This window comes from Anolis carolinensis, unplaced genomic scaffold, assembly GCF_035594765.1.
Source record: "Anolis carolinensis isolate JA03-04 unplaced genomic scaffold, rAnoCar3.1.pri scaffold_10, whole genome shotgun sequence".
NCBI lineage: Eukaryota > Metazoa > Chordata > Lepidosauria > Squamata > Dactyloidae > Anolis > Anolis carolinensis.
Genome location: NW_026943821.1, coordinates 3,245,584 through 3,259,839, shown reverse-complemented (window position 1 = coordinate 3,259,839; position 14,256 = coordinate 3,245,584). Strand labels below are relative to the sequence as shown.

General features: G+C 44.5%; 1 protein-coding gene across 5 annotated transcripts in view; it reads right to left on the bottom strand.

Moving 5' to 3' along the window:
- pak4 (p21 (RAC1) activated kinase 4) overlaps positions 1-14,256 on the bottom strand; it is a 74,720-nt gene that overhangs the window by 14,807 nt on the left and 45,657 nt on the right. For 4 of the 5 annotated variants that reach the window (XM_008122788.3, XM_008122787.3, XM_062962093.1 and 1 more), the window contains exons 2-4: positions 13,197-13,420; positions 8,611-9,273; positions 4,211-4,747 (exon numbers count right to left, since the gene is read on the bottom strand). In XM_008122788.3, the coding sequence (XP_008120995.1) occupies positions 4,211-4,747; positions 8,611-9,273; positions 13,197-13,400 (1,404 nt within the window). In that variant the 5' untranslated portion in view covers positions 13,401-13,420. Of the gene's footprint in view, positions 1-4,210; positions 4,748-8,610; positions 9,274-13,196; positions 13,421-14,256 lie in introns of those variants that run through there. The other variant, XM_016998268.2, reaches the window with a different exon arrangement.

The following is a 14,256-nucleotide window of genomic DNA, read 5'->3' as shown; positions in this document are numbered from 1 at the left end:
AATATTTACATCAAGATCTAATTTAAGATAAGACTGTCCAACTCTGATCAAATCATTATTCTCATCTTCTTCAATGTAAATGTGCTTATGTATCCTTTTAATAATAATAGAGTAAAATAATACATGTAATAATAATAATAAATACAGGAAAATAATACATGTAATAATAAATAGAGTACAATAATAAATGTAAGGAGCCTCCGATGGCCTAGGGGATAAAAGCCTTGTGACTTGAAGGTTGGGTTGCTGACCTGAAGGCTGTCAGGTTCGAATCCCACCCAGGGAGAGCGTGGATGAGCTCCCTCTATCAGCTCTAGCTCCATGCGGGGACATGAGAGGAGCCTCCCACAAGGATGGTAAAACATCAAAAATCATCCAGGCGTCCCCTGGGCAACGTCCTTGCAGACGGCCAATTCTCTCACTCCAGAAGCAACTTGCTCCTGACATGAAAAAAAGTAATAATAGTAATAAGATCAGAGTGAAATAAAGATGTATTAATAATAACAAAAATAGAGTAAAATAAATGTAATAGTAGCAACAATAATAGAGTACAATAATAACTGTAATAATAATAGAGTAAAATAATAAATGCAATAATACCAATAATAATAGAGAAAAATAATAAATGTAATCTATATTCTCGAGTATAAGCTGACCCAAATATAAGCCAACCAGGATCCTCACCCGAGTATAAGCCGAGGGGGGCTTTTTCAGTCTTAAAAAAAGTGCTGAAAAACTAGGCTTATACTCGAGTATATACAGTACTTTTTTTCTGGGGATTAGCCCCAAGCATGCATACTTAATATCTATATCTATACACATAATAAAAGTGAAAATCTGTATGTGTGTATGTGGCAGGGGTGTCCACTTACACAGACAAGCTCTGGCTTCCAGAAACAGCTATAACTGCCACAGCTCAGGAGTCATGAACATGACCAAGACCTGCCAATGTCCTCCACAAACACCATCCTGCCCACCACCCAAGTGAAGGCTTTCATATGGGGACAATATCATCCTAGATTTTCTGTTTTTCCTCCACTGGGATGTATAGTTCACCCGCAATCTAAGAGCACTCTGAACCCTGGAGCTAACTTGGCACACAAAACCCCCATGACTAATAAAAAAAATACTGCAGGTCTTTGGGGGAATTTAGAAGAGTTCACCTATATCCAAAGCGTACTATGAACCCAAACAATGATAGATCTGGACCAAACTTGGCATGCATACCCGAAATGACCGCATTAGAATCCTGGTGGGTTTTGAGGGGAATTGGCCTGGACATTTTAGATTTGTAGGTACTGGGATTTATAGTTCGTCTGCAATCAATGAGTACTCTGAACTCCACCAAAGATGGAATTGGATCAAACTTGGCACACAAAGCTCCCATGACCAGCAAAAAATACTAGAGGTCTTTTGGGAAATTTCACCTTGATTTGGGGGAGTTGTAGTTCACCTACATCCAGAGAGCACTGTGAACCCAAGCACCAATGGTTCTGGACCAAACTTGGCACACAGACCTGATATGTCAAAATTTTATTGCTGGAGGGGTTTGAGGGGAACTGACTTTCCTTTCTGGGAGTTGTAGTTCACCCACAACCATGGAAACTGTGACCTCCACTGATAATGGACCTGGACCAAGCTTGGCACACAGAACCCCCCTGATTCACTCAACCTACTGGAGAGGTTTGAGAGGATTGACTCACCATAGTGGGAGTTGTAGTTTACCCTACAGCCTACACTCAACCCCACCGATGATGCATCTACAGCAAACTTGCCCAACATAACAAACTTTAAGTACTGATGGAGTTTCTCAGGGTTCAATTGACATGATCAGTTGTACTCCACCCACAACCTTATGCATTTTGTACAATGAAAAATTTGACTTTTTCAAACAACCCAGGCAAGTACACGCTAATGTGTAGCTCAAGGTCTGCTGAAACTGGTATATTAACCTTTCCCCCAGTTTTGTTCATCCCTTCCTTTAAATTTAAAGTGGTGCACTGCTGAGATCTCACATCCAAACCTATTTCAAAGTGTTCCACGAAAACAACTTCCAAGCAAAGCTTTGGGTTCACTTCAACACTGAAACATTTACTTAGGGATATTCCGCTCCCTTTAATCAAATATTTCAGTTCAAATGCTTCCAGCTGTTCGAAAAACCAAATATATTTATACAGCGTGTGGAATGAATCCCCTTTTGGATTGCTGCAATGTGCTGCCTTTGAAAAAAAAGGATCGGAAACTTCATTTGGTCCAAAGAACAGGCTTGAGTCTTCATTACGGAGAGAAAGATGAGATGCTAAATGAACAGAATAATAAATTGGAAGACTGATTTCTTAATGCCTTGGGGAAAGGTTTTGAAAAGAAAAATCCACAGCACTGCTTGCAGCTTGAAATCCCAACCAACCCAAAACTGGGGCAACCTACAACCTCTTCCTCCTTTACACCTATGTTTTCTGATCTTCTCTTTACAGGAGTAACATATTTAAATATATGAAAAGATGTCATATTGAGGAGGGGGGCAAGCTTGTCTTCTGCTGCTCAAGAGACTGAGCAATGGATTCAAATTGCAGGAAAAGAGATTTCAAAGACAATTGTTCGGCCAGGGGCGGGAGTCCGATGGAGTTTCCTTCTCTGGAGGTGTTTAAACAAGGGCTAGATGACAATCTGTCAGGAGGGCTTTGATTGTGTCTTTCTGCATGGCCATATGTTAGGAGGGCTTTGATTGTGCCTTACTTCATGGCAGTAGGGGGTTGGACTGGATGGCCTTTGGGGCTCTCTTCTAACTCTAGTGTACTATAGACATTTGAGGGTCCAATACAGCCTCCGTCTCTGGTTGTCTTTTTTTGGTGAATTCCAGGGCCAGAGAAGAAGATGGTGAAAGCAGAAAGAATGGCCTGCCTCAGGGGAGCGTGCTTGCTCCATCAATGTTCAACATTTACACAAATGACCAGCCACTGTTAGAAAGGATCGAGAGTTTCATCTATGCTGATGATCGTGCCATCACCGCCCAAGCAGGGGGCTTTGAAAAAGTTGAACAGAAACTCTCTGAAATTTTAGGTGCTCTTACTGCCTATTACAGGGGAAACCATCTGATTCCTAATCCATCTAAAATGTAGACGTGTGCTTTTCACCTTAAGAACAGACAAGCATCTTGAGTTCTGAGGAATCCCACTGGAGCATTGCAGCACAACAAAATACCTGGGAGACATTCTGGATCATGCTATGACTTACAAGAAGAACTGCTTGCCTATCAAGAAAAAAGTGGGTGCTAGAAATAATATTATACAAAAACTAACTGGCACAATCTGGGGATCACAACCAGACATGGTGAAGACATCTGCCCTTGCACTTTGCTACACATGCCCAGTGTGGAACACATCTCACCATGTTACAACAGTGGATACGGCTCTTAATGAGACATGCCACATTATCACAGGATGTCTACCCCCCACACCACCGGAGAAATTATACTGTTGGTATTGCACCACCTAATATCTGCTAGGAAGTAGCAGCCAATAATGAAAGAATCAAGACATTGACATCTCCAGCCCATCCTCTGTTCGGATATCAGCCAGCATGCCAAGACCTTAAATCAAGAAATAGCTCCCTAAGATCTACAGAGATACTCGCAGGAACACCTCAACAAGCAAAAGTCCAAAAGTGGCAGGCTAAAACCCAGAACCTCAATCAGTGGCTGAGACTGGATGAGAGATTCTCTCCTGGGCACACAGAAGACTGGGCAACTTGGAAAGCGCTGAACAGACTCTATTCGGCACTACGAGATGCAAAGCCAATCTTAAGAAATGGGGTCACAAAGTGGAGCCCATGACATGCAAACGTGGAGAGGAGCAAACCACAGACCATTTACTACAATGCAGCCAGAACCCTGCCACAACACCAGAGGCACTCCAAGTGGCCAGCTACTGGTCAAAGGACAATTAGTATAATGCAAGGTTTTAAACTTTGTCTGTGTTTTTATATACATTTCAGCTGTACCCTTTGTTCGCTTCTGACATAAATAAATAAATAAATCTCGAGGTCTTTAAACATGGGCTGTGACTGTGTCTTTCTGCATGGCAGAAGGGGATTAGACTGAATGGCATGGGGATCAATTCCAACTCTAATAACACTATGTAAATAAGCATGCATAATGCAGGAGATGTATCAATATCCTAGAATTGAGGAAAAGAAGGACCTCCCGTCGCACCTCGTTGAAGAGCAGCTCCCGCCGCTGCTGCTTCCGCAGGTCCATCTTCTTGACGGCCACCAGCTTCCCGGTGCTCTTGACGGTGGCGATGCAGACGATGCCCGTGGAGCCCTCCCCGATCTTGATGAAATTGTCCAGGTAGGTGCGGGGGTCGCCCGGGTCCACCACCATCTGCAAAGCAGCCCGGAACTGTTCGTGGGAGACCCGCTGTGGCTCGCGCTGTGGGGAGCGGGGCTGGTGCTGCTGCTGCTGCGGGGCTGGGGGAGATGGGCCCAGAGGCGGAGGCTGTTGTTGCGGTTGCGGTGGCAGATGCTGAGGTGGTGGACCGGAAGGGGGCTGTGGCGGGGAGTAGGAGGGTGGGTGGCCTGGAATGTGTGTCAAGTGGGGGTCCGAGGCATGCTGGGAGAGTCCCGCGTGAGGGACCTCTGGGATCCTGGATCTTGGAGGGACGGACGGGGGGACTCTGGAAGAGCTGATGTTTCCGCTTAGGGGGCCGTTGGAGGCGGTTTCTTGGGGTTTCCCAGGTCTATGCTCCCCCTGGAAAGAGGAACGGAGAAGACAAATGACAGTAAGAGGAGACACTGGATACCATCGTTTGAATGCCAATCTCTTCCCTTTCTATACATCAGGTATAGACAAAATTTGGCCCTCCAAGTATTTTGGACTTCAACTCCCACCATTCCTAACAACCTCAGGCCGATGTGTTGTCAAAGGCTTTCATGGCCGGGATCACAGGGTTGTTGTATGTTTTTCGGGCTGTGTGGCCATGTTCCAGAAGTATTCGCTCCTGACATTTCGCCCACATCTATGGCAGGCACCCTCAGAGGTTGTGAGGTATGGATAAACTAGGCAAGGAAAGGAAAATATATATATCTGTGGAGAGTCCAGGGTGTGACAGAGAGATATATATATATATATATATATATATATATATATATATATATATATATATCTGTCACACCCTGGACTCTCCACAGGCAAGGAAAGGAATATGAATATATATATGTGTGTGTGTGTGTGTGTGTGTGTGTGTGTGTGTCACACCCTGGACTCTCCACAGGCAAGGAAAGGTGTGTGTGTGTGTGTGTGTGTGTGTGTGTGTGTGTGTGTGTGTGTGTCACACCCTGGACTCTCCACAGATATATATTTTTTTCTTTCCTTGCCTAGTTTATCCATACCTCACAACCTCTGAGGATGCCTGCCATAGATGTGGGCGAAAAGTCAGGAGAGAATACTTCTGGAACATGGCCACACAGCCCGAAAGACATACAACAATCTCAGGCCGCTTCCTTTTCCCCCTCAGCCGCTTAAGCAGTTAACGGGGAAAAGGAAAGGGCCTGAGGCTGTTAGGAATGGTGGGAGGTGAAGTCCAAAACACCTGGAGGGCCAAAGTTTGCTCATGCCTGGTCTATACCGTAAAAGTCCTTACACACAGGCATGAGAGTCAGCACTAGGGATTATTCTACCCAAGTGAGGAAACTTTCTTTTGTCTATCTACTCTTTTATCTGAGCCTACAATAAAAAAATAAGCCCTCACCTTTTTGAACCTTACCAAATACGTCCAGGGTATTTTCTCTCCCATTTCCTATGGTACGCTCATATATAGCACTGTCTGCTATAAGTGACATATCAAATATTCCTACAGAAATACTTCCAAGTACCTATATAACTCTGGATACTATCTATCAGCTTGAAAGAGAAGGCAATTTTTATCTGGACTCACCTGTGGTTGTGCTTGTTATCAGATAAAATCACACATCTGATCACAGGTAGATGTTAATCTGCATGTTCCCTCTTTCATGGCTTCTTGAGTGATTTGAGTAATTCTTGGGAAGGAGCTGATGAATCCCAAGTAAGACACTACTGATATATTCAGCCTCATATTGAAATTAATTCCCCAGACATCCACATTAGCCATGACCCTTGATGTCTAACACATACCATGAAATTAGAGGTACAGTAGAGTCTCACTTGTCCAACGTTCTGGATTATCCAATGCATTTTTGTAGTCAATGTTTTCAAAACATCATGATATTTTGGTGCTAAATTCATAAATACAGTAATTACTACATTGCATTACTGCGTATTGAACTACTTTTTCTGTCCAATTTGTTGTATAACATGATGTTTTGGTGCTTAATTTGTAAAATCATAACCTAATTTGAGGTTATCCTTAATCCCTCCTTATTATCCAACATATTCGCTTATCCAACGTTCTGCCGTACCCGTTTATGTTGGATAAGTGAGACTCTACTGTACCAGTTAAACTAAAAGCCTGTTGATGACAACAGCTTCCCCATACTTGTCTATAGAAAACCCTCACATCAGTTTCCTTTTAACTGGATGTCATGGATTTAATCTAAGGACTTCCACATGAAAAAGTATGTATTTTGGTACCACCATACAGGAACAACATTAGGCCAAATGAGGCCCCAGTGGCTCATCTCTCATGAGAGCTTTACCCAACACAGACACAAATATTCCATTGCCGGAGGCAGAGAGAGGAAAAGGAAAGCAATAACATTTTCTGTTTGGTTTTAGGTGGGAACGACAGCGATCGAGGCAGAGGTGTGAGTAGTGAGTTGGACAAACGAAGAACTTGCAGCTAAGGATGGTGCCGAAGTCTTAGAGGAGAAAGTAGGGCTGCAGAGGAGCACAAGACAAGAAGCCAGGAAAAGCTTTCACATATCCAACAACCATTTAGTCAAAACCTTCTGGTGATACAGGTTTAGAGCAAACTAAGTGGGTTGCAATGCTTCAGGATTTTCTACTAAGAGAGGCGGAAAGAGGAGGCACTGCAGAGGAGAAAAGGAGGGACGGCACAGGATTGTTAGAAGATGACGAAGAGTGAAGGCACACAACGGAGAGACAAGCAGAGAAGCAGTGTACTTCCTTCGGAGATGCTCAGGTTAGAAGCATTTGTCATCACACTGCAGCAGAGCTTTCCAAACTGTTGGGTCGCGACACATCTCTGTGTTGTGCAAACGTAAGGAGACACCTCTGAGTCTATGTGAAATAACCGATCAAACATATATTTCCAAAACTATAAATGAAAGGCTTCCATGAGATGTGTTGTGTCTCCATACACTTCATTATTACAGTTTAGCTATATGTCTGTATCTCTTATAAGGGATTGGTTTGTGAGTAAAAGTGAATGACTGTGTCACCAAATGATGCGTGTCAAAAAAAAGTGTGTCATCAACATGAAATGATCGGAAAGCTCTGCACTACAGGAAGGTAGTGGGTGACACATTGAAGAAGTGGGTTGCTGTGAGTTTTCCAGGGTGTATGGCCATGTTTCAGAAGCATTCTCTCCTGACGTTTTGCCCACATTTATGGCAGGCACCCTCAAAGGCAAGGGAAGTTTATATCTGTGGAAGGTCCAGGGTGGGAGAAACTCACAACCATCATGTCATGTGACACAGAGAAGCCATTGAAATCTACCAGTAGGAATAATCTCTAAAATCAGGACAGTAAATAAAGAACAACACTCTGAAAACAGGGGAATTCCAGACATGAAACAATCAAGGTCAGATAACACCTCCCAACAAAGGATTCCCCCGGGCAGGAAGAAGCTAGGCTTGGGAGCTGCAAGGCTTTTAAATGATAATCAAGATGATTAATTGCAATATTCTCACCTGCCTCCAACAGGGAAGAGTTCTTTCTCCCACTCTGGACCTCACACAGATATATAAACTTCCCTTGCCTAGTTTCCGATATACCTCACAACTTCTGAGGATTTTTTTTTTCGTGTCAGGAGCAACCGGAGTTGCTTCTGGAGTGAGAGAATTGGCCGTCTGCAAAGATGCTGCCCAGGGGACGCCCAGATGTTTTGAGCCTCCAGTGGCCTAGGGGATAAAAGCCTTGTGACCTGAAGGTTGGGTTGCTGACCTGAAGGCTGCCAGGTTCAAATCCCACCCGGGGAGAGCGTGGATGAGCTCTATCAGCTCCAGCTCCGTGCGGGGAGATGAGAGAAACCTCCCACAAGGATGGTAAAACATCAAAACCTCTGAGGATGCCTGCTGTAGATGTGGGCGAAAAGTCAGGAGAGAATGCTTCCCGAACATGGCCATACAGCCTGGAAAACTCACAGCAAACCCAGTGATTCCAGCCATGAAATCCTTCAACAACACAACAAGGAAGAACTGAATGAAGGAGGAATGGAACAGAAAGAAGACAGTGACGGGAAAAGGACCAAGGCAGAAAAAAGAAGCCACCGAGACTATTGCAGCTGCACAGGGAGGAAAACATTGGCTTCATGGTTCCAAAAGTGTCGACACACAAACCGCCACCCAAATTATGATGAGAGAGTCCTCTGTCAAGCGGCTTTTAGAAAAGAGGCTTGGTCTTTAGATGGCTGAAGGATCCCATATACCGAGAGAGGGGAGGAAAATGGTTACCTGAGCGCCCCGCACGGGGTCGGTGTCTGCTCTCGGGTAAGTGTTAAAAGGCCGCCCAGTCTGCTGCGCCGTCTTCATGACCCCCTCTGAGACGGGGATGTTGGGAGTGCGGATATTGGGGCCAGAGAGGGGCCGCTTCTCCCGGGGGGACTGCGGGCTGGCTTCCCCAGTGTAAGAGGACTTGGGCCGCTTGTCAGGGACGTCGGGGCGCTCCCTCCGGACCACACGGTCAGGGGGCTCTTTCCGCCCGTCCCGATCGTGGGCTCGGTGCCGGTGGTGGTGGTGGTCCGGGGCGGGCTTGTTGTGGTACTCAGGAGGTGGTGGCCGATGGTGGCCGGAGGGCTGGTGAGACTTGCCGGGGGTGCGGTCATCCTTGCTCCGGGGCTCCTTGCTTTGCTCTGGAGGTTCGCTCTTTGCCACGTGTCGGTTCCGCTCCTTGGGCTCTTTGCCTCTGCCTCCACCGGCATCTTCTTGGTGGTGGTGATAGTGATGGGGCCTGGCTTCGATCAGGCCATTCTCCTGGTAGAGGTGGTCATGCCGGGGAGGGAAAGGAGGGCTGTCCCTCCGCAGGGAATTGGAGCGTGACACCGACATGTTCTCAAACTCATCCAGCAACCAGGCCAGGGAGCCGTCCTTGGATGCTTTGTTGCCCCGCACGATGGTCTTAAAGAGGGGAAACGCAAGGGATGATGGCAGTGGTGGAAAACAAAATAAGACACACACAAAAACACAAAAAGATAAAATAAAGTAAGAAATGCAACGCAACGCAAAGAAATAAAAAGATATGGTGCCCGATGGATGCCTGATGGCGGGCTCAGCTTTCGCACAGACAATGAAGCGCACAGAAGCGGAGCATGCGGGGGTGGCAACGACGACACTCACATGCCGGCCTCTGAGGAGAAGGAGACGATGTCCAGAATCGCGTCCCCATTCAAGGCAAGAAACATTCTTTAAAGCCCACAACAAATTGATAAAGAGGAGGAGGCTGGAGTTTGAGAAGCAATGGCTGGGAGGCGTCTCGAGCTGTGATCTGATTCCCTGTCTTTGAAACAACAGTTGGGGCTAAGATGTCATTGACCTAAAACACACACCAGTCCAGTCGACAAAGCTGATTTCAGATCTATTCCGGGTCACAGCACCAGGCCTGCTCTCGCTGGAAGGCAGGGCTTGCAGAACCCAGCATGCTGGGAGGAAGGCTTCTCACCCACCACCTGCTTCTGCCTCTGGAATCAAATCAACACACAGCCCTGGAAGCCACTTCTATGTCTCTGCATCCCCATTCAAATCACTGGCTAACTAATGATGACATCTTCCCCTTTCTTTTGCATTTACTTCTGGCCTAAAAGGAAAAAAATACCTGGGAAGGCCAGGTAGGAATGCCAACAGAAGAATTCTGAGCTCCCAAGCTACAGGCAAACTTGTGTTTCTACTACAAAAATGTACTGGACTCAGAAACCCAGTGACTGTTGGAAGGGAAGAACCACAGACACTTGTCTATAGAGCAATTAGGGACAGAGGGAACCCTGTGGTGTAGGCCTGCTGACTTGTTTTTCTGCTTCTTTTTCTTGCATCAATGCAACTCAAGGTTCCTGCTTCCATGAAGAGGTCACACACCGCATGCACACACACACACACATTCCCGAGAAAGTCACTGGTGCTTTATTCTTTTTGTTTGAGAAGGGAGCTTAGGCTTTTCTCTTCAACACAGACATGAGACCCTTCTACCAAAGTTAGGAAACTTTCTTTTGTCTATCTACTCTTTTATCTGAGACTACAATAAAAATAAGTGTTTACCTTTTTGAACCTTACCATAGTATCCTGTGTATTTTCCCTCATGTTTCCTATATATGCAGCACTGGTTATGCCACACTCTTACCAAATATTCCTACAATGCTGACAACCCACAAAAATCTCAAACAGAGGTTGTTTACCTTTTACGAGTCGCAGCTCCGTTTTGAGAAACAGATGAAAGTCATAGACACCTTCCCCAGAAAATTGGACTTGAATACACAGCTTTACCTTCTTCCTCATGTATTATTCTTTCATGTGGGAAGATGCTGCCTTTTCAATGGGACCCGGGGAAAAGCTGGTGGCTTCTTTCTAATACCCCTCTTCTCTGTGTTAGCCGCTAAATACTTAATATGCACAAACTGACCTCCATTCCCAGCCTACACAATGCATAGCTGAGCAATGTGGGACCTCTTTCATGCAAACTCCGCATGACGGCATCGGGATTTCCTTATCAGACTTGGCTGAAGCCTCTGGAAACAGGCAGCCTTTGTGTGTCTAGTATATACTGCGGATCTGGAAGCAGAAGCTAGAGATCTGCTCAGCAGAAGAAGGGATCTGGGAGCCAGAGAAAACAGATGCTTCAAGTTTGCAGCTAAACAACATTCCCAGATTTTGAGGCAAGAACTCACCCAATCAGGGCAAAAAATAGACAAAACGATGCATACCTTTTAAAAACTATACTAAAAAGTTGTCCTGTTTTAGTATAAACTGGAAAAGTGGTGATGGTGAATGAACACAGTAGCACCTTTTAGACCAGGCACGGGCAAACTTTGGTCCTCTAGGCATTTTGGACTTCAATTCCCACAATTCCTATCAGCCTACTGGCCCAAAGTTTGCCCATGTCTGGTATAAATACTAATAAGGAAGGGGGGAGAGAGGGCACTTCCTCCACAGAAGTATAAGGTGAGACTCATACAAATCTCAGGGCCTGCCAAACTGGAACGACAGCTCACAACTTCCATTCAATCAGCAGGTTTTACAACTTCCTTCCCAAGAAAGGAAGAATATTGAGCCACCCTCTGCACCAAATTACATGCTGCAGCTTGCCTTGTGACCTGACCATCCAAAGCCTCTTCCCGGTTTGGTGAGGGACGGGACACATATTCACCATCTTTTCTGGCTCTTGGGGAAAATATCCTCAAGAAGATGATGCTCAGCTGCTCAAGTAAGCTAACCCCTAATTGCCCAATTAATATGCAAACACCATTAAGGCAGACATGCCATTTTGTTTGCAGAATCGAAAGGTAATTAACCCACACTTGGATATCTGAATGCGCACCATCATCACCATCTTTACCTCCCATCTTTACCTCCCACCTTTACCTCCCACCTCCCACCATCTTTACCTCCCACCTTTATTCCCGTGGGGACTCATTCCATTTGGTTTCCAAATCCTTGGGCCTATTCAGGAATATGCTCATATTTTAGTAATTTTTGCCACTCTAAAGCTTATAGTAAGTTAACCTGACCTGATGTATGCAGATGATCTAGTGCTTATCTCCCTCTCTCAGTTGGGCCTTTAAAATCTTTTGAAAGCTTCCAGTACCTACTGGAATATCTGTCAGTAAAGTAACCTGATGGCTTTATTTTTTGAAAGCTTTCTAGTTCTTGGAAACCCAGTCATTGCTGAACCAAAGCCTATGCAGATCCTTTTCCATGGGGTAATCCTATCAGTTATTCCGACTTCCACTTGAAAACTATTGAGTCCAAGCAGAGCACTCCTTACTTCTTTTGCATTTAAGTCGAGCCAGCAAATACAGCCCGTTATTAAAACTGTAGATATAAACAAAGCTAAGTCTTCTTCCTAAGAATGAGCTGGCAAGGAGAGGGGTCAAGCAGCCCATGCAAAAAAACTGTATTCTGACTATTGAGCAAAAATATCTATTCCAAAATCAACTGTGGGGTTGGGCTGCTTTTCTCACACAGCATCTTGCATTACATCCCAAGGACACGGAGCCAAGTCAAGCTCAGCAGAAAGGGCAGATAGTACCTCATGTAGTAAACCTCTAACTTAAACAGATCTTTTATTCAAGACCCACAAAATCTCTAGGTTTATCAGAATCAAATCCAGGCAGATAACTATAGACTTAACAGTCCTGTGAATCGATCTCTATGTCTCTAGAGCACATTTTGTGAGTTTTGCATTTGTATTCTATTGCCACTGTCTATTGACCTATCTACTTTATGCTTTAGTATATATATGTATGTATGTATGTATACATATTGTGTGTGTGTGTGTATATACATACAAACATATATATATACATATATATATATTGGTGTGTTATGACAGAAGTATTTTATAGCATGTATTTTACATTGAAACATTTTTTGTGATACTCTGCTTCAAGCCGTTAGGAGAGGCAGGTAACAAACAAATTGTATTATTGTTGTTGTTGTTATTATTATTATTATTATTATTATTAATATTTTACAAATTGTAATAATAATTATCATTAGAACTGCAATGCTCAAGAAAATTACCCAGGAGATAAGAAGCTTGGGAGATGTGCCAAGATGTTGTTATGACTGGCTACTATACTGTAACAACTTTAAAGAAGAAACAGTTGCACTAGCCCTCCGGTTTGTCTTATTTTCCAGCAACTTGTAACTCTGATTTTGGAAAGCTGGGTCCCGCAATGAATATTGTTTATAGGCATGTAACAATGTGCTCTAATCAGAATAAAGATGGGCTACACAGTATTAGACATTTACTCCTTGACACTTCCATTCAACTGATGTGTGCACAGTTCAGGGACCCCAGAAGAACAACGAAACGCAAGCTGCCTACCTACCTTCTGGGAGCCAGACTGGACGGCCGTAATGCAAACTGGATCGATCAAGGGCTTTGGCCGTTTGGCCGACTCCTCGATGATGCCCTGCCATTGCCTGGGCAGTCCTGTGAACTTCTGCTCCTGCTGGTCGTATCCAGTGTGGACCCGGTGCTCAAAATTGGAGGGGGCAGAGATTTCAATGCGTTTCTTCTTCTTGCTGAACATGGTGATGTTGGCTAGCAGACCTGGAAGAAAATAGAGAGAGAGAATTGGGTTTCTTTTCCAGTGTCAAACGTATACAAACAAGTGAAACAGGGTATAATACAAAAGCTGGCAATTTAAGTCAATTCAGGAATAGCCTTTATTTTTTAAAAAATGTATATCTGACCTCCTCTCAGACGAATTGCATGCGTCTGAATATAAATTGTCTGCCAACTCTTGGCAATTTCATAAGTTTCACATAGGTATGGAACACTTAGGTGTTTCTGCCAGTTCCTTCTTCTGAAGTATCACCTACAGCATTTGGTATTCTTTGGCTAGAATGAACCTGAATAGGAAAGAGCCAAATCACTACCATAATCATCATTTTATTTCTTACCCGCCTCTCCTCGTAACTCCAGGCAGGTTACAGCATAATTAAAAGACATAACATTGTAAAAATTCTATAGTAAAGGTAAAGGTTTCCCCTGACATTAAGTCCAGTCATGTCCGACTCTGGGGGTTGGTGCTCATCACCATTTCTAAGCTGATGTTGATGTCTTATTGATGTGATAAATTGTTTTTACTGTTTTATCACTGTTATTGTATTTTTATGTCGGGCATGGCCCCATGGCCCCATGTAAGCTGCTCCGAGTCCCTCCGGGGAGATGGGGCGGGGTATAAAAATAAAGTTATTATTATAAAAAAAGTTATTAAGCCGAAGAGCGGGCATTGTCCATAGACACCTCCAAGGTCATGTGGCCGGCATGACTGCATGGAACGCCGTTACCTTCCCGCCGGAGCGGTACCTATTGATCTACTCACATTGGCATGTTTTCGAACTGCTAGGTTGGCAGAAGCTGGAGCTAACAGCTGGCGCTTA